At 44.5% G+C, this 19,671-nt stretch overlaps 2 protein-coding genes across 2 annotated transcripts; both read left to right on the forward strand.

Moving 5' to 3' along the window:
* The first annotated feature begins 6,425 nt into the window (after positions 1 to 6,425).
* Positions 6,426 to 8,781, forward strand: LOC138748591 (probable G-protein coupled receptor 139). Its single transcript, XM_069909042.1, has 2 exons — positions 6,426 to 6,512; positions 7,880 to 8,781. Exons 1-2 carry the CDS (start codon positions 6,446 to 6,448, stop codon positions 8,779 to 8,781), a joined length of 969 nt encoding a protein of 322 aa, XP_069765143.1. The 5' UTR covers positions 6,426 to 6,445.
* A 6,028-nt stretch (positions 8,782 to 14,809) lies between these two features.
* Positions 14,810 to 16,930, forward strand: LOC138748095 (probable G-protein coupled receptor 139). The gene is made up of 2 exons (XM_069907785.1): positions 14,810 to 14,876; positions 16,029 to 16,930. The coding sequence occupies exons 1-2, from the start codon at positions 14,810 to 14,812 to the stop codon at positions 16,928 to 16,930; spliced, it is 969 nt and encodes a 322-aa protein (XP_069763886.1).
* Positions 16,931 to 19,671: the final 2,741 nt, after the last annotated feature.

Consider the following 19,671-nt stretch of genomic DNA (forward strand, 5'->3'; position numbering starts at 1 on the left):
TCCACTCACATCCCACTTTAAGTATTCCCTCCGTCATCGGGGCTCTGTGATCAGTTTTTATCTCTCCTCACCTGCATTTACTCTATCGATTTTGTATACCTCTTTTTACTTGGTATACTTCTATCAAACCTCCCCTCATTCTTCTACACTCCAAGGAAAAAAGTTTAACCTTTCCCTGTAACTCAAATCCCGGCAACATCCTAGTAAATCTTCTCTCCCCTTTTTCTATCTTATTGATATATTTCCTGTCGTTCGGTGACCAAAACTGACCACAATCCTCCAAATTTTGCCTCACCGGTGTCTTATAAAACTTCACCATAACATCCCAACTCCTGTACTTAATACTTTGATTTATGAAGGCCAATACGCCATAAGCTCTCTTTACAACCCTGTCCACCTGTGACGCCACTTTCAGGGAATTATGAATCTGTATTCTTCGATCCCCCTGTCCTACCGCACTCCTCCGTCCCAGACCATTTACCATATATACCGTACTCAACTGTTCGTTTTGTGATCCTCCCTCCTTTGAGTTGATCGATTTGCATCAAATAGCACAAGGGGGTCGTCCTGACCCATTTCCAAATCCCATTTGATTCTCCCCACAATTCCTCTCAGATTCTACCTCCCACCGATGGTGGGGGGGGGAGGGGGGTGTTAATTTACAGTGGCCAATCGATCTACTCCCTTGCACACCTTTGCAAATTGGGAGAAAGTGCAAACTCCACACAAACAGCACCAGGGGGTCAGGATCAAACCCTGGTTTCTGGAGCTGAGGTACCAGTTCCACAGATTGCGCCACCAATGCCATTTTCAATGAAAACTACCAGGCATTATTTAATGCCAGTTACACTGGACAACAATATTTTTCAAAAGGGTTTGCTTCCTGAAAATAAATTGGGGATTATGATAGACAACTTCAAGCTGAACACAAAGGTAATTTATGATTTACTCCATCAAATCGGAGAGACATTGAATTAACTTTTATTGAATTTAGCAGGTTTAATCGTATAATGACGCTGACACATTGCGTTAGTTCAACTGACCTAAAAATACTTTGCCACTGATTTTCGTTTGTACTCAGCAACTGATGCCTCTCATGTCAGTGTCCAACAATAGTCGGCCAGCACTGATGGATTCTGGTTACACTGATACCGCTTTTCCACGGTCCCAATGTCCCGGTGAAACCTTTCATCGTGTTTGTCACCGACAGCACCAAGATCAGCAGGGAAGACGAATGCAGAAAATGAATTTTCAATGACATGTTGCATGTGTTTGTTTGCTTGAAGCATGTTGTCAATCAGCTGGGACGAGTAAAGCGACAGGAAAGGGAGTGAAAGGTAAGAGGAGGAGCAGCAGGAGGCCCAACAGATGAGTCGCCCAGAAAAAGTGGACCAACAGCAAGCAGAAGCCCAGCAAAGTGAGACAAGCAACTCAACAGGAAAGTCAAAAGAGACACAGATACAAGGAAGAGAAGAAGATGCAAACACAGGTACCGACACAGAAGAAGAAGACCAAGATCTGCACAGAGAAATAGAAGGTAAAACAGATGGACAGAATATAGATAAAGTTTTTTTTCAAGAACAAATGAGAGCATTAAAAGAATGGTTGACATTAGAATTTAGTGAAATGAAAAGAACAGAAGAAAAAGTGAGTAGAATAGACAGAAATAGGGAAAAGATTAGAAAATGTGGAAGAACGAGAAACGGCTGTAGAAATGGAAGTGAACAACTAAAGAAGAAAATTGGAAGAAAGTAATAAAAGAGTTAGAGACACAAGAGTTGTTAGCTCAGAAAATTGATATGTTGGAAAATGATAGTAGGCAAAACAACATAAAATAGTGGGCCTGAAGGAGGGTGAAGAAGATACAGATGTGAAGGAATTTAGAAAAGAATGGATCCCAAAGGTCCTGGGAATGACAGAAATGCAGGAAGGAATGGAAATAGAAAGGGCTCACGGAGCATTAGCTCCGAAACCACAGACACAGCAAAAACCAAGATCCATTTTAGTAAAATTTTTGAGATATACGACAAGAGAAAATATACTGGAGCGGGCAAGGAATAAAATTAGAGAAGACAATAAACCATTGGAATACAAGGGTCAAAAAATATTATTTTACCCAGACTTAAGTTTTGAACTCTTAAAGAAGAGGAAGGAGTTTAATACAGCAAAATCGATCCTATAGAAAAAAGGTTATAAATTTATGTTAAGACATCCAGCGATGCTTAAAATATTTATCCCTGGGGAGCATAACAGACTGTTCTCAGATCCGGAGGAAGCACAGGAATTTGCAAAACACCTGCAGGACACAAGGAGAGATCTAACAAGAATGAAGAACGGCGATAAAATACATATAAAGATGTAAAAACAATGTATATGTAAGAATTAAAGAAGGGAAAGAGAAGGGAAGAAAGGAAGTAAGGGGGGATAAAAGAGGGTGAGCTTTGTTATATGTGTAAAAAAAAAGTCTTTTCTGTGGGGGGTTGGGTGGGAGAGAATAACCGTCACTGCGAAATCAGTTGATGCTTGTGAGCGGGTTCACAATCCAAATGGAGAGGGGAGTTCTGGTTGCCCGGCAAGGGATAAGAGGCAACTCAGAGAGAGGGGACATTTGGGGCTAAGGGAATATTGGATGTGGGAGTTGTTGAAGTATTTTATGTTTTAAATGTGTTGTCATACATTGAGTTTAAAAAGGGAAAACTGAGAGATGAAACCATATAACCATATAACATTTACAGTACGGAAACAGGCCATAATCGGCCCTTCTAGTCCGCACCGATTTAAGTGAAGATATGGAAGAAGATTCACTTAGAAAGGAAAAAACAAATGACCAACTACCAAAATTATTATTGACGAAAAATCAGCTAATCCCTTTTACAATGGATAACCTTTCCTTTAGAGAATGGGAGAGAAACGGAATTAAAAGAATAGAAAATTGTTTTTTGGGAAATAATTTATTATCATTTGAACAAATGAAGTACAAATATGGTATAACTCACGGTACAATGTTTGCATACCACCAACTGAAAACCTACTTGAAGGACAAATTGGGAAGCAGGCTGAGGTTATCAGAAGGAAGCAGCTTTGAATATGTGATTACAGACACAATGATAATTAAAAGATTTATTACAAACATGTACATCAAACTGCAAGAGAAAGAGAACGAGGAAACAAGCTGTAAACCCAAACAAAAGTGGGAACAAGATCTAAACAAAGATAAAAAAATGAAATATGGGAAAAGTTATGTTCTCGAACGATGAAGAATATAATAAACACGAGGTTACGCATGATACAATATAATTGGTTACACAGGTTATACACCACGCCCCAAAAGTTAAATAAATGGGACCCAACAGTATCAGAGAGATGTTTTCGCTGTAAGAAGGAAACGGGAACAACAGTACATGCAATTTGGGCGTGTGAGAAAGTGGAAAAGTTTTGGGAAGATCTAAATCAGGTATTAAATAAAATCACAAAAAGCGACATCCCAAAAAATCCAGAGATCTTTCTTCTAAGTAACATAAGAAGTAAAGAATTAGGCCTCAAACTGGATGAAGCACAAAAAAAGATTCATTATTGATAGCCTTAGCTGTAGCAAAAAAATGTATAATGTCAACTTGGAAATCAGAAGAGAGCCTGAGAGTACAGCAATGATACATGGAAATGAATAAATGTATTCCATTGGAAAAAATAACATATAATTTAAAAAATAACATCACAGTATTCAAACAAATTTGGGAACCGTACATGGAACATAACAGAGAGGGCTTGCCTCGGACCCCCACCCCTAAAATGATAAGAAGACAAAATGACTTGATCCAGTGTGTAAAAGTAGATGACATGTTTTTCTTGTTTATTTTTTCATTGTGTGATGACATTGTTTGATGGTTTTGTTGTGTTGTATATGTTGAATGTTTGTTGGTTTTGGAGGGGGGTGGGAAGTGGGGAGGGAGAGTGGGAGGAGAAAAAGGGGGAGAAAATGCCACTGTGTATATTTAAGAGGGAAATGTTTGTGTGCATTTTGGTTGATATGGTTCACTGTGAAAAATAAAAAATTATAATTAGAAAAAAGAATGTAACTGATTATTTTATTAATTTTTAAAAAGTTTTATTTACATCATGGTGCAAGCTGATTACGGCCATTTAAACTCCTGCCAGTTACACCCAAATTAACCTATGCAGACACGAGGAGAAGAGTCAAACTTCTTACAGACAGGACGGGATTTTAACCCCACTGTGCTGTAATAACATCGTGCGGATCACTAGGCTAACTGCGCCGGTTATTTAGAGACCAATTAAAGTAATTTCACCAAACCAATCAGGCCTATTTCAAGAAAACCCTGCCCAATGACCACCAGCACATAGCCTGCTGTACCAGACATCCCAGCACCCTTGGTCACGGAAAATCTAAGATAAGGAAAGCCTCTTGTTCTTTCCCCAGAGCACATTTTGGCAAGACGGTGCTCCTTCTACCTGCAAACAGACAGACAGAGCCAAAGAAAGGGAGGCTCCAGAGATCAAGAAGGAGGTGGTGGGAGGTTGAAGAACTGCCTCGAGTCAGTGGACTGTTCAAGAACTCTACTGAGGATCTGAATGACTATATAGGGCCGTTACAGACTTTATCCACACAGCTGTAGAAGAGTGTGTCCCCGCCAAAGCGTTTGGGGTTTTCCCCAACCAGAATGCTTGGATGAACAATGAAATCCGGAACCTGCTGAGAGCCAGATGTAAATCTGGCCATCGAGAAAACTGCACAAGGTGTTGGCGTGACCCACGGAACATCATCTCCCGGGTGAAGTGAAGATTCCAGTTGAGAATGGAGACAACTAAGGATGCCCGCCATCTGTGGCAGGGCCTAAGTGACATAATCTGCTCCAAAACCAAATCTGGTGCAGCGGGAGACAGCATAACTTCACTCCCAATTGCCCGATTTGACAACCAGAACTAGGAAGAATAACTGCGCACCCCCCCCCACCCCCCCCTCCCCCCCCCACCACCTTCAATTATGTTCCTCTCCTGTCAATATCTGAAGATGCCTTCAGAGGGGAGCATCCGGTCCAGACTGAGTATCCGACCGAGTACCGAAAACGCGCCAACCAACGGGCGACTGTATCCATGAGTATCTTCAACATTTCACTCCAAAAAGGCGTGGTACCCACCTGTTTCAAACAAGCTTCGATCGTCTCAGTGCCCAAGAAGAGAGCAGTCACCCGCCTAAATGACTATCGACCAGTGGCCCTCACATTAACAGTGATGAAGTGTTTTCAGAGACTGGTGTTGAAGCTCATCAGTTCCTGTCTGAGCGGCATCATGGATCCGTTCAAAGTCGCTGACCAGAGCAACAAGTCTACGGTAGATGCCATCTCACTGGCTCTATAGAAGCCTTTGGAATGCATAGACAGCAAAGATGCCTACTACAGGATGTTCTTTATTTACCACAGTTTGGCATTCAACACCATTATCCCCTCCAAACTGATCAGCGAACTCCAAGACCTGAGACTCAACACCCCACTGTGTAATTGCATCCTGGATTTCCTGAGATTTTATCGGGGGAGGGGAACAAGGGGAAAGGAGAATGAGGAATAGGGGAGAGAGGGAGTGAAAGTGAGGAAATTAGAGAGGGATGAGTCAGGGAGTTAGAGAGAGAGAAAGTTTGGGAGAGAGAGCGAGAAAGTGTGAGAGAATGAGAATGAGAGAGAGTGAGTGAGTGAGTGAAAGAAAGAGAGAGAATTAGAGATAGTGAGATTGAGAAAGTTAATGGGAATGAAAGTGTGTGTGTGTGTGTGTGTGAGAGAGAGAGAGAGAGAAAGAGAGAGAGAGAGAGAGAAAGCTTGTTCCATATATCCAGCACTCTGTAAGCAAAGGTTAAGGTGAGGAGGCAGGAGGATTAGACGGTGATCTGAGGTAAATTGTCTTCACCCAGATGGGGGCTGCAGTCTGGAATGTACTGACCGAGAAGGAGGGAGCAAGTGCTCTCACAACATTGACACAGTGTCCAGGCCAACAGTTGGATCGCCACGGCATAGAGGGCTGTGGATGAAGTGCTGGGAAATGGGATGGGTATAGATGGGTGCATGATGGTCAACATGACTTCAGTGGGCGGAAGGGCCTGCTTTTGTGCTGTATGACTCCATGTTGAATTTTCAAATACTAGAAGCAGATAGTCTTATTCCAACCCTACATCTCCTATTCCAGGATTAACCATTTCTATTCTCCTCTGCCAGTTTACGTTTAATTGGCACTTTCTAATTTACACAAGAGGGAGATGATTTGCATGTTGCAATCTGTTCTATTTTGAAATAAAGATAACTATTTGGAAAGTGTTGCAACCTCAAGAGGTCCCCAGAGAATCGCAGCGAATAAATGAAATGTTCGGGGTCGGCATCAGCTCAGAGCTCCATTCAGAGAGATTGGCTGCAGCACGAAGATACGTCTTCACACGAAGAACATGCATCGCCCAGTTCAAGTTGCCGCGAAGATATGGTACACCATCATTGCCATTATTGGTGTTCCTGGTAAGTACCTTTCGCCTTTACATTTCACTGAGTCTGTGAGGGGGAGTCCAATGGCTTCACCTCCGCTCTGTCTGTCCTCAGGAATACGTTTTCCTCTCCAGCCCCTCTGAACTATGTCCTCCTCCTTCTGGCTACAAGGCTTAGCCCTTCCTTTACCTCCCTCCCTCCACATTGGTCAGGTCTGCATAAACGATGAAGCAAAATAAGCACATGCTGAGGGCACCAAGGGAAGGGGTGCCATAGAGTTTTTTCCAGTGACAGATTTACCAAGGTGCAGCTGAATGAGGGTCCCACAAAAAGGAGCCCCACCATAAATGGAAAAAAACATATATTATACCCGGTAAATACATATAGAACATGGTGAGGTTATGTGATGGTCTGTGTCATGATACATCTATTGAGGTTATATTTAATATCGTTGTGGGGTCTGACCTCGAAGAAAACTGAATTTTTAATCTATTATTTCACATTTAGCATTTGTTGAGTCTTAATATCTTGTCAGTCAGACCGTGGAGGGGTTGAGAGGGAACCACTGTGGGGCTGTGTTTAGCGCCTCAATTGGCCTTAATCCTTCCCTGTATAATCACTTTCCCGCATCTCCTCCATTACCCCACTTCTGCTCCCACCCAGTTTCTGCTTCAGATGCAACAGGGATAGGGGGTCTTCTTGAGAGAGATCTCAGCGTGAAAGTGGCCAAGGTGAGAGATGGCGTTGAAGAAGTCCTGGCTTCATTAACCGTGGGATGGAACACAGGAGAAGGAGGGAATCGTTGTTCCAGTGAATGAAGATATTTATGGGGCCTCACCTGGATTATCGTGTGTAGTACGCGTTGCCACACTGCAGAATCAGATTGTGTTGGTGTGGAGAGGGTGCAGAGGAGATTCACCAAGATGTTGCAGACACACGGGGGAGAGTAGATGCTGGATACTGGTGCAAATATAAACAACTGGATGGTGGAAGTTCGAGGGTCGATGGTGGATGGAAAACAATTATCGACATTTCTGGTCAGATCCCTTCATCCAGTCTTGACGAAGTGACACTGAATATCAGTTCGATTATGGGTTCCAACCCAAATCATTAACCTTTCTTTTCTCCCACTGATGCCCCTCGACCTGCTGAGCTCCTCCAGTAGAATTTGTTCTTGCTTATTTTTTTACACCAGGATATTGTTGCCTATTTAGGATTATTTTAGTTTTAAAGAGAGATTACATGGGCTGGGTTTGATCCATTAAACAATCGAGCATAAAGTTTGTAAGCTGGTTGGGGTTTTAGGTAAGATTTTATCTTCTGTAACAAAATTTGGTTCCTTGCTGACGCAGGATGACCTGTACATTCTGACCCATTTTATCCTCTCTCTTGCTTTGCAGTGAATTTCGTGGCGATTGTGATCCTGTCCCGGGGTAAGTGCGGGCTCTCCCCTTGCACCACCCTGTACCTGGTGGCCATGGCGGTGACGGACCTCTTGACCATCGTCACCCAGGTCATACTACGGCGCATCAATATTTATTATTTCCCCTGGAACTTCCTGCGCATCACGCCCGTCTGCAGTGTGCTGTTTGTCCTCAGGCATGCGGCCAGGGGCTGTTCTGTCTGGTTCACTGTTACTTTCACCTTTGATCGATACGTGGCCATTTGCTGCCAGAAGTTAAAAAATAAATACTGCACCAGGAAAACCGCGGTGGTGGTTCTGACGATAACTGGCACTCTGGTCTGTTTAAAAAATATTCCCAAATACTTCACACAGGAACCTTGGGTGATAATCGATGGTATTCCTTGGCTGTGTGTCTTTAAGCCGGAATATTTCTCTCAGCCGGAATGGATGGGATTTGACTGGTTCGACGCTGTTTCTACCCCATTGCTGCCTTTCGGATTAATCTTGTTATTTAATGTTCTGACGGTCAAACACATTCTGGTTGCCAGTCGGGTACGCAAGGGGCTAAGAGGTCAAAGCAGGGGAGAGAAAGGCAGTGACCTCGAGATGGAGAACCGCAGGAAGTCTATCATTTTACTCTTCACGCTATCGGGCAGCTTCGTCCTCCTGTGGCTGTCGTACATTATAGATTCCTTCTTTTATTCCATCGCTGGCACCACTATCGACAAATACAATATTTATCAGTACAACTTTCGTTACGTGGGAGCCATGCTTCTACATTTAAGTTGCTGCACTAACACATTTATCTATGCTGTGACTCAGTCCAAGTTCAGGGAACAGCTCAAGAACTTGGCAAAGTGTCCTGTACCTTCAATTATCCAACGAATTTATCAATAAAACTGAACTCAACAATTGATGTGCACAGATGTACTGGGTCAGAACAAATATTGGACTCAGGGTTTGCAAAGCTGATCTGAGGTTTACGAGTCTACCTGTATCTTGACGTGAATGCCGGACTCAAACTCAGAATCAGAATTTAATGTCATGAACATAGTAATCCAGATTAGGTGGTAAAGAGGGGAGCTGAGACAGTGGAATGCTCCAATTGCAGAATGTGGGAATTCTGGGATAGCACAAGAGTCCCTGATGACTACACCTGGAAGAGGTGCATCCAGCTGCAGATCATTACAGACCATGTCGGGGGACTGGAGCTGGAACTGGATGAGCATCCGGGAGGCAGAGGGGAGTGATAGGTAGGGGCTATGAGGAGTCGGTCACAGCGAAAGGGTAAGAGACGGGTAACTGGGTGACTGTTCGGAGATGAAAAGGGAGAAGGCATTCCAGTGCCGAGCACCCCTGCAACCGTTACCCATGTCAAGAAGTATACCCCTTTGGATACTGCTGGGGGCAGATGACCTATGTGGGCAAGTCGATGTCCAGATCAATACCACCGTGGTCAGATCTGAGCCACAGAGGGGAATGTTGAAGTCTGGGAGAGGGATAGTCATTGGTGACACGATTGATAGGAGGTTCCTTGGCCACAAAGGAGACTCCAAGATAATATAGGCTTTAATTGCTATAAACCTACAGGGGAATCTTGCCCATGCTGTTGGCCCAATTCCAAGGAAGTACTGAGGGCCATACTGCCTTTATTAGGGATCCTAATGGGGGAGGGGGGCAACCACGACACCTTCGTCACCACCAGATCCACCTGGAGGTTAGACTTAAGGGTTCCCAAGTCTCTTTGCCCCTCCAAATTTTAATTTGGTAGTACATACTGGGACCATTCACATAGGCACGAGTGAGGCAGAAAGCCTGCAACGCAAGTTTAGGGAGTTAGAAAACAGTTTGAAAAGCATAAGAAATAAAGTCGATGGCCTTGTCGTTCACCTACAGACTGGCAAGTATGATACTGTGCCCATTCACAGAGTCGTGGCTAAAGGATGGATGTCATTTGTAGCATGAATGACATGCGTCGAAAGGAGAGGCAGGTAAGTAGAGGGAGGTCTGTTGGTAAGAAATGGCATTAAGTCATTAGAAAGAAGTGACATTGGATCAGAAGATAAAACATCATTGTGGGTTGAGTAATAAAATCGCAAGGGTCAAAGGACACTGTTGGCAGTTACATTCAGACCTCCAAACAGTAGCCGGGGTGTGGCCAACAAATTATAACGGCAAATGCAAAAATGCGTGTCGGAAGCGCGATGTTATGGTAGTCGTGGGTGTCTTTAACATGCAAGGAGATTGGGGAAACTAGGTTGGGACTGGATCTAAAGGGATAGAATTTGTAGAATGCCCACAAAGTGGCTTCTTAGAACAGATCGTGGCAGAGCTGACCAGGGAAGTGGCAATTATGGATTGGGTATTGGGAAAGGAAACCAGGGTTGATAATGGAATTTATAGACCTGTTAGCCAAACATAGGTGGTGAGGATGTTTATGGAGTCAATTGTCAAGGATGAGGAGACATTTGGATCTTCAAAAGTTCTTTGAGAAGGTGCCACACATGAGGCTCCCTCACAAAGTAAGAGCCCATGGAATTACAGGGAAGACACCAGCATGGGTGGACAACTGTCTGATCGACAAAGATCAGAGAGTGGAAATGAAGGGATCCTATTCTGGTTGGCTTCTGGCTCCCAGTGGTGATCCGCAGGAATCAGTGTTGGGGCCACTTCTTTCCACGATGTATGTTAATGGTCTGATTTGTGGAATAATGGATTTGAGGCTACGTTTAGCAGATGATACGGAGATTTGTGGAGGGGGAGGTAGGAAAGAGGAAAAGGAGGAGCCTGAGGTAGATTGGGAGAATGAGTACAGAAGAGGCAAATGAAATATAACATTGGAAAGGCTATGGTCGTGCACTTTGCTAGAAGGAATAACAGGGCAAAATATCATTTCGATGGGGGAGAAAATTCAAAATTCAGAGGTACAAAGGGACTTGGAAATCCTCATGCAGGTCACCCTATAGGTTAACCTCCAGGATGGGTCGGCGGTGAAGAAGGCGAATGCAATGTTGCTGATCATGTCTGGAGGAATAGGATCCAAGAGCAGGGATGTGATGTTGAGGCTTTATAAGGCACTGGTGACGCCTCACTTGGAGTACCGGGTACAGTTTTAGGTCCTTATTTTCCTTATAGAAGTATTTGGAATGTTGAAAGATCTGCACAGAGTATAGATGTGGCAAAGTTGCTTCCCATAGTCGAGGAGTCAAGGACAAGAGGGCACAACTACAGGATTGAAGGGCGGAAATTTAAAACAAAACTGAGGAGGAGTTATGACAGTGGTTTTCAAACGTTTTCTTTCCACCTACATCCCACCTTAAGCAATCCCTTACTAATCACAGAGCAGCGATGGCACAAGGATTACTTAAAGTGGGTTGTGAGTGGAAAGAAAAAGGTTGAGAATCACTGAGTTAAGGTTTCTAAGATATTTAAAGATCTTTTCAAAGAAAACTTCAGTCCTTTGTTTAGGGAGGTGGAAGAGACCTATCTAAATGGCCCCCTCTTTTATGTCGCTTGTTGGTAGAATTAACGCCATCAAAATGAATGTTCTGTCTAAATTTTTATATTTATTCCAAGCAATTCCGATTCCTATACCAAAGAAATTTTTTGACTCGGTTGAATCTGTGATCTCTTTGTATGTTGGGAACAACAAGAGTCCAAGGTTGAATGAATCTCATTGACAAAAATCAAAAAGAAATGGGGGCTTTGCTTTGCTGATCCTGAGATATTATTATTGGGCTGTAGTGACCAGCACCCCGCGCCTCAAGATGACACAGGAAATGGCCGTCGAAGGCGGCAACTGGCAAAGCATCCTGCCGGCTGAAACACCCGTTTCCATAGGCCACTGGCAGAGCGGTGAAACTGGCCAATCATCGCCGGTGGATTGCAAAGGAACCCCATCGGGGCCCGGGGATCCAAGGGGACCAATTGGCAGCCGGCCCGCTCAAGCCACGCCCCGGTGGCGATGCGGCCGAGCTGACTATAAAAGGCACAGTTGTCACTGAATAAACTCAGTGTCGAATATGCTCTACTGGTGTGTGTGTGTCTTTTTTCTCCTTGCGGATTCGAGCTACAGCCTTAGGGCTATAACCGAGAACTACAATGTATTGAGCTCGCTACAGGGCGATTAATATTAAATGTATTAATTTCTGGATTCGTTGCATAGATAAATCGGACAGAGTGGACCTGCATGGGGCTGAACGGTTTTAACGTTTGCTCTGGCTACACTACTTGACACTTGCCTTCCATTTACTTTGGTAAAAAGTTCGGTTGTCAAAACCTCATTATGAATTTAGTTTCAATTCTGTTTTGAACAGAATAATATTCCTTTATCTGCCATGATTATCAATAATTTCTTTTTCCTTCCATCTTGCCTTGATAGTGCATTTTCATAAATGGAAGGAAAAGGGCGTCATTTCATTGTTTGATTTATTTGTAGATGGCTGTTTTATGACCTTTGAGCATTTTCACATACATTAAATCTCCACAATTTCCAAGTTAGAGATTTTCTGAGACACCAAGTTACTACTTTTCCGTTCAAGGAGTGGCCATGGGAACCCAAGTCAAGTCCCCTTTATGTATCGTCCATACAACACTCGCACGGTAAAGACGAGATCACATTTCTCCAGGACCATGGAGCATATTAACAGAAATATAGGTTAGAATAGAAGTTCAACAAGTTTAAAATGTTAAAACTTATACATTAACAGTCTACAGTACCCTGGCCCCAAATGTTCTGGGAGTTCAGGAATTTGATAGCTTGTGGGGGATAAAGCTCTTGCCCAATCTGGATGTCAGGGCCCAAGTGCTAGGGTACCTCCTACCCGATAGCAGAAGGGAGAACAGTTTACATGAGAGGTGTGTGGAGTCCTTTACAATATTTATTGTCCCTCACCTGCATCAAGTGTTGTAGACAAACTTCACGGTAGGAAGGGAGTCCCCAATGATCTTTTCTGCTGACATCACAATTCTCTGTAGGGTTTTGCAGTCCGAGGAGGTACAGTTTCCAAACCAGGTGGTGATGCAGTTGCCTAGGATGCTCTCGATACATCCTCTTAGAACGTAGTGAGGATGGAGGGTGGGAGATAAACCCTTTGCGGGAAGTAGAGGCGCTGCTGGGCTTTTTTGGCTATGGAACTGATGTTAAGAACCAGTTGAGATTCTATGCCAAGTGCACTCCAAGGAACTTGATACTCTTGACGACATCAACGGTAGAGCCATCAATGGTCAGCGGAGTGTGCCCCCCCCCCCCCCCCCCCACCAGGCCCTCCTGAGGTCGTCAACCATCTCTTTCGTTTTTTTGATGTCCAGGTACAGGTTGTTGGCTCTGCACCAGTCCGTTAGCAACTGCACCTCATCTCTGTACACTGAATCCTCATTCCTACTGATCAGGCCCACCATGGTCGTGTCATGAGCGAGCTTGATGATGTGGTTCAAGCTGTGTTTAGCTACACAATCGTGGGTTGGCAGAGCGAACAGCAGTGGATTCAGCACACAGACCTGGCGGTGGGGAGATGGGGTCCAGTGTTCAGTCTGATGGTCATGATGGTGCTGTTACTGAGCCAGACTGCCTGAGTTCTCCCCAACAGAAAGCCAAGAATCCAATTGCAGAGGGAGGTGTTTAGACTCAACTGTGGTCCAATTGTGTTGAATGCTGAGCTGAAGTCAATAAACAGCATTTGAACATGCGAGTCCTTGTTTTCCAGGTTTCCTTATTTCCCGCATGAGTCCCAGCTACGCCTGCCTGTTCGGGGAGAATCCATGCTGCAACCTACATTGGCAACTCCCCTTAACTCTTCCACTGGTACATCGACGACTATGTTGGGGCTGCCTCATTCACCCATGATGAGCTTGTCAACTTCAACCACTTTGGGGTCAATTTCCAACCTGATCTCAAACTCACCTGGTCCATCTCAGACAACACTCCCCCTTTCCTGGATCTCTCTGTCTCCAGCTTGGGAGCCAAGCTTTATTACACACCCACTAACTCCCACTACTACGTGGACTAAACTTACTCACACCCTGGCCCATGCAAGGATTCCATTCACTTCTCTCAATTTCTCCATCTCTGCCACATCCATTCCCAAGATGAGGTCGCCTAGCCCAGATCTTCCGAAATGTCTGCCTTCTTCCGCAAATTCAGCTTCCCCTCCACCACCATCAACTCAGCCCTCACCTGCATTTCCTCCATTTCCCGCCCCTCTGGCCCCAGTCGTAACAATCATAGAATTCCCCCATTCTCATCTACCACCCCACCAGCCTCTGCATCAGACGAATTGTCCTCCCGACCCACCCAGCCGTCCCTCCTCCCCGATCGCTGCTGTCTCCTCCCTCCCTTCTCCACCTATTATCTGCTTTTGCCACCACCCCCACTTGCCCTGCCCCTTCTTCTCCCCCTCCCCCATCCTTTTGTTGGGATCCCGAAATGTTGGTTATGTATTTTTGCCTTTGCTACGTAAAGGACACTATTTCCCTTGGTGAGATTCTCCAGCAGTTTGTTTTAACTTCAATCACGGTGTGTACAGATTTTCGTGTTTTACTATAGATGACGGTCGACATAAATTCAGTGGGCAGAAAGGCCGGCTGTTGTGGTGTACGACTCCTTGAGTCTAATGCTCAATTTGCCAATATTGGAAGCAGATAATCTTATTCCAACCCTGTATCTCATATTCCTCATTAACCGTTTCTGTTCTCCTTTGCCAGTTTATGTTTAATTGGCACTTTCCAGTTACACAAGAGGGAGATGATTTGCATGTTGCAATCTGTTCTATTTTTAAATAAAGATAACTATTTGGAAGGTGTTGCAACCTCTAGACCTCCCCAGAGATTCGCAGCGTATAAATGAAATGTTCGGGGTCGGCATCAGCTCAGAGCTCCATTCAGAGAGATTGCCTGCAGCACGAAGATACGTCTTCTCACGCAGAACATGCATCTCCCAGTTCAAGTTGCCGCGAAGATATGGTACACCCTCATTGCCATTATTGGTGTTCCTGGTAAGTGCATTTCACTGCGTCTGTGCGGGTGAGTCCAATGGCCAGCTCTCTCCCAGTTGCTTCACCACTGCTGTGTCTGTTCTCAGGAATACGTTATCCACTCCAGCCCCTCTGAACTATGTCCATCTCCTTCTGGATACAAGGCTTAGCCCTTCCTTCTCCTCTTTCCCTCCACGCTGCTCAATAAAATCAGGCCTGGATGAACCATGAAGCAAAGTGAGCACATGCTAAGGGCATCAAGGGAGAGGGGATCCACAGAGCTTTTTTTCACAGTGCCGGATTTACCAGGGAGCAGCTGAACGAGGGCCCCGAAATTTACATTTTTTCCTATTGCCCTAGTTATAAGTAATCATTTGCTTATATTGCTTACTGCTATTTAGTGTAAATAAAATTTTAAAAACATTGTATTTAATATGGTTGTGGAGAAAAATTGAAGTTTTCATCTATTATTTCACATTCAGTACTTATTGAGTCTTAACGTCAGTCAGACCATGGAAGGGTCGAGAGGGACCATTGTTGGGCTGTGTTTAGGGTCTCAATTGGCCTTAATCTGACCCTGTATAAATCTCCTCCCTCCTCTCCTCCATTACCCACTTCTTCTCCCACCCAATCTCTGCTTCAGATGCAACAGGGATAGGGGTTGGTGTGGAGAGGGTGCAGAGGAGATTCACCAGGATATTGCAGACAAACAAGGGAGGCAGACATTGGACACTGGAGCAAATATAAAGAACTAGATAGTGGAACTCAGCAGGTCGATAGTGGAAGGAAAACAATTGTCGATGTTTCTGGTCAGATCCCTTCATCTAGACTCGACGAAGTGACACTGAATATCAGTTCGATTATGGGTTCCAAATCAAATCATTAACCATTCTTTTCTCCCACTGATGCCCCTCGACCTGCTGAGCTCCTCCAGTAGAATTTGTTCTTGCTTATTTTTTTACACTAGGATATTGTTGCCTATTCAGGATAATTTCAGTTTTAAAGAGAGATTACATGGGCTGGGTTTGTATCCAATAAACAATCGAGTGGAAAGTTTGTAAGTTGGTTGGGGCTTTTGGCAAGATTTTATCTTGTGTAACAAAATTTGGTTCCTTGCTGAGGCAGGATGACCTGTACATTCTGACCCATTTTATCCTCTCTCTTGCTTTGCAGTGAATTTCGTGGCGATTGTGATCCTGTCCCGGGGTAAGTGCGGGCTCTCCCCTTGCACCACCCTGTACCTGGTGGCCATGGCGGTGACGGACCTCTTGACCATCATCACCCAGGTCATACTACGGCGCATCAATATTTATTATTTCCCCTGGAACTTCCTGCGCATCACGCCCGTCTGCAGTGTGCTGTTTGTCCTCAGGCATGCGGCCAGGGGCTGTTCTGTCTGGTTCACTGTTACTTTCACCTTTGATCGATACGTGGCCATTTGTTGCCAGAAGTTAAAAAATAAATTCTGCACCAGGAAAACCGCGGTGGTGGTTCTGACGATAACTGGCACTCTGGTCTGTTTAAAAAATATTCCCAAATACTTCACACAGGAACCTTGGGTGATAATCGATGGTATTCCTTGGCTGTGTGTCTTTAAGCCGGAATATTTCTCTCAGCCGGAATGGGTGGGATTTGACTGGTTCGACGCTGTTTCAACCCCATTGCTGCCTTTCGGATTAATCTTGTTGTTTAATGTTCTGACCGTCAAACACATTCTGGTTGCCAGTCGGGTACGCAAGGGGCTAAGAGGTCAAAGCAGGGGAGAGAAAGGCAGTGACCTCGAGATGGAGAACCGCAGGAAGTCTATCATTTTACTCTTCACGCTATCGGGCAGCTTCGTCCTCCTGTGGCTGTCGTACATTATAGATTCCTTCTTTTATTCCATCGCTGGCACCACTATCGACAAATACAATATTTATCAGTACAACTTTCGTTACGTGGGAGCCATGCTTCTACATTTAAGTTGCTGCACTAACACATTTATCTATGCTGTGACTCAGTCCAAGTTCAGGGAACAGCTCAAGAACTTGGCAAAGTGTCCCGTACCTTCAATTATCCAACGAATTTATCAATAAAACTGAACTCGACAATTGATGTGCACAGATGTATTGAGTCAGAACAAATATTGGACTCAGTGGAAGGGTTTGCAAAGCTGATCTGAGGTTTACGAGTCTACCTGCATCTTGACGTGAATGCCGGACTCAAACTCAGAATCAGAATTTAATGTCATGAACATAGTAATCTAGATTAGGTGGTAAAGAGGGGAGCTGAGACAGTGGAATGCTCCAATTGCAGGATGCGGGAACTCTGGGATAGCACAAGAGTCCCTGATGACTACACCTGGAAGAGGTGCATCCAGCTGCAGATCATTACAGACCGTGTCGGGGGACTGGAGCTGGAACTGGATGAGCATCCGGGAGGCAGAGGGGAGTGATAGGTAGGGGCTATGAGGAGTCGGTCACAGGAAAAGGGTAAGAGACGGGTAACCAGGTGACTGTTCGGAGATGAAAGGGGAAAAGGCATTCCAGTACCAAGCACCCCTGCAACTGTTACCCATGACAAGAAGTATACCCCTTTGGATACTGCTGGGGGCAGATGACCTATGTGGGCAAGTCGATCTCTAGATCAATACCACCGTGGTCAGATCTGAGCCACAGAGGGGAATGTTGAAGTCTGGGAGAGGGATAGTCATTGGTGACACGATTGATAGGAGGTTCCTTGGCCACAAAGGAGACTCCAAGATAATATAGGCTTTAATTGCTATAAACCTACAGGGAAATCTTGCCCATGCTGTTGGTCCAATTCCAAGGAAGTACTGAGGGCCATACCGCCTTTATTAGGGATCCTAATGGGGGGGGAAACCATGACACCTTCGTCACCACCAGATCCACCTGGAGGTTAGAATTAAGGGTTCCCAAGTCTCTTTGCCCCTCCAAATTTTAATTTGGTAGTACATACTGGGACCATTCACATAGGCACGAGTGAGGCAGAAAGCCTGCAATGCAAGTTTAGCGAGTTAGAAAACCATTTGAAAAGCATAAGAAATAAAGTCGATGACCTTGTCATTCAGCTACAGACTGGCAAGTATGATACTGTGACCATTTACAGAGTCGTGGCTGAAGGATGGATGTAATTTGGAGCCTGAATGACATGCGTCGAAAGGAGAGGCAGGTAAGTAGAGGGAGGTCTGTTGGTAAGAAATGGCATTAAGTCATTAGAAAGAAGTGACATTGGATCAGAAGATAAAACATCATTGTGGGTTGAGTAACAAAATCGCAAGGGTCAAAGGACACTGTTGGCAGTTACATTCAGATCTCCAAACAGTAGCCAGGGTGTGGCCAACAAATTATAACGGCAAATGCAAAAATGCGTGTCGGAAGCGCGATGTTATGGTAGTCGTGGGAGTCTTTAACATGCAAGGGGATTGGGGAAACTAGTTTGGGACTGGATCTAAATGGATAGAATTTGTAGAATGCCCACAAAGTGGCTTCTTAGAACAGATCGTGGCTGAGCTGACCAGGGAAGTGGCAATTATGGATTGGGTATTGGAAAGGAAACCAGGGTTGATAATGGAATTTATAGACCTGTTAGCCAAACATAGGTGGTGAGGATGTTTATGGAGTCAATTGTCAACGATGAGGAGACAATTACCTGGAGGTACATGACAAGTTAAGCCAAAGGCAGCATGGTTTCCTTAAGGGAAAATGTTGCCTGACTGCAATTTTCTGAGGACATCTGGACCTTCAAAAGTTCTTTGGGAAGGTACCACACATGAGGCTTCCTCACAAAGTAAGAGCCCATGGAATTACAGGGAAGACACCAGCATGGGTGGACCATTGTCTGATCGACAAGGATCAGAGAGTGGAAATGAAGGGATCCTATTCTGGTTGGCTTCTGGTTCCCAGTGGTGATCCGCAGGGGTCAGTGTTGGGGCCACTTCTTTCCACGATGTATGTTAATGGTCTGATTTGTGGAATAATGGATTTGAGGCTACGTTTAGCAGATGATACGGAGATTGGTGGAGGGGGAGTTAGGAAGGAGGAAAAGGAGGAGCTGCAGGGAGCATGAGGTAGATTGGAAGAATGTGCACAGAAGTGGCAAATGAAGTAGAACATTGGAAAGGCTATGGTCGTGCACCTTACTAGAAGGAATAAAAGGGCAGAATATCATTTGAATAGGGAAAAAATTCAAAATTCAGGGATGCAAAGGGACTTGGAAATCCTCATGCAGGTCACCCTGCCTGGGTCAGTGGTGAAGAAGGTGAATGCAATGTTGGCGATCATGTCTGGAGGAATAGGATCCAAGGGCAGGGATCCTATAAAGGCTTTATAAGGCCCTGGTGAAGCCTCACTTGGAGTACAGGGGTATGGTTTTAGGTCCTTATTTTCCTTATAGAAGTAGTTTTAATGTTCAAAAGTCTGGACAGAGTCGATGTGGCAAAGTTGCTTCCCATAGTCAAGGAGTCAAGGACAAGAGGGCACAACTTCAGGATTGAAGGGCGCCAATTTAAAACAAAACTGAGGAGGAATTATAACAGTGGTTTTCAAACGTTTTCTTTCCACCCACATCCCACCTTAAGCAATCCCTTACTAATCACGGAGCAGCGATGGCACAAGGATTACTTAAAGTGGGTTGTGAGAGGAAAGAAAAAGGTTGAGAACCACTGAGTTAAGGTTTCTAAGATATTTAAAGATCTTATCAAAGAAAACATTCCTTTGTTTAGGGAGGTGGAAGAGACCTTATCTAAATGGCCCCCTCATTCTATATCGCTTGTTGGCAGAATAAATGCCATCAAAATGAACATTCTGTCTAAACC

This window comes from Narcine bancroftii, chromosome 13 (genome assembly GCF_036971445.1).
Source record: "Narcine bancroftii isolate sNarBan1 chromosome 13, sNarBan1.hap1, whole genome shotgun sequence".
Classification (NCBI taxonomy): domain Eukaryota; kingdom Metazoa; phylum Chordata; class Chondrichthyes; order Torpediniformes; family Narcinidae; genus Narcine; species Narcine bancroftii.

Bases quoted from the DNA above. Each gene is read 5' to 3' on its own strand.
- LOC138748095 (XM_069907785.1), top strand. From the start codon at position 14,810: ATGCATCTCCCAGTTCAAGTTGCCGCGAAGATATGGTACACCCTCATT. The intron at 14,877-16,028 runs GTAAGTGCATTT...CTTGCTTTGCAG, and splicing joins TGCCATTATTGGTGTTCCTG to TGAATTTCGTGGCGATTGTG.
- LOC138748591 (XM_069909042.1), top strand. From the start codon at position 6,446: ATGCATCGCCCAGTTCAAGTTGCCGCGAAGATATGGTACACCATCATT. The intron at 6,513-7,879 runs GTAAGTACCTTT...CTTGCTTTGCAG, and splicing joins TGCCATTATTGGTGTTCCTG to TGAATTTCGTGGCGATTGTG.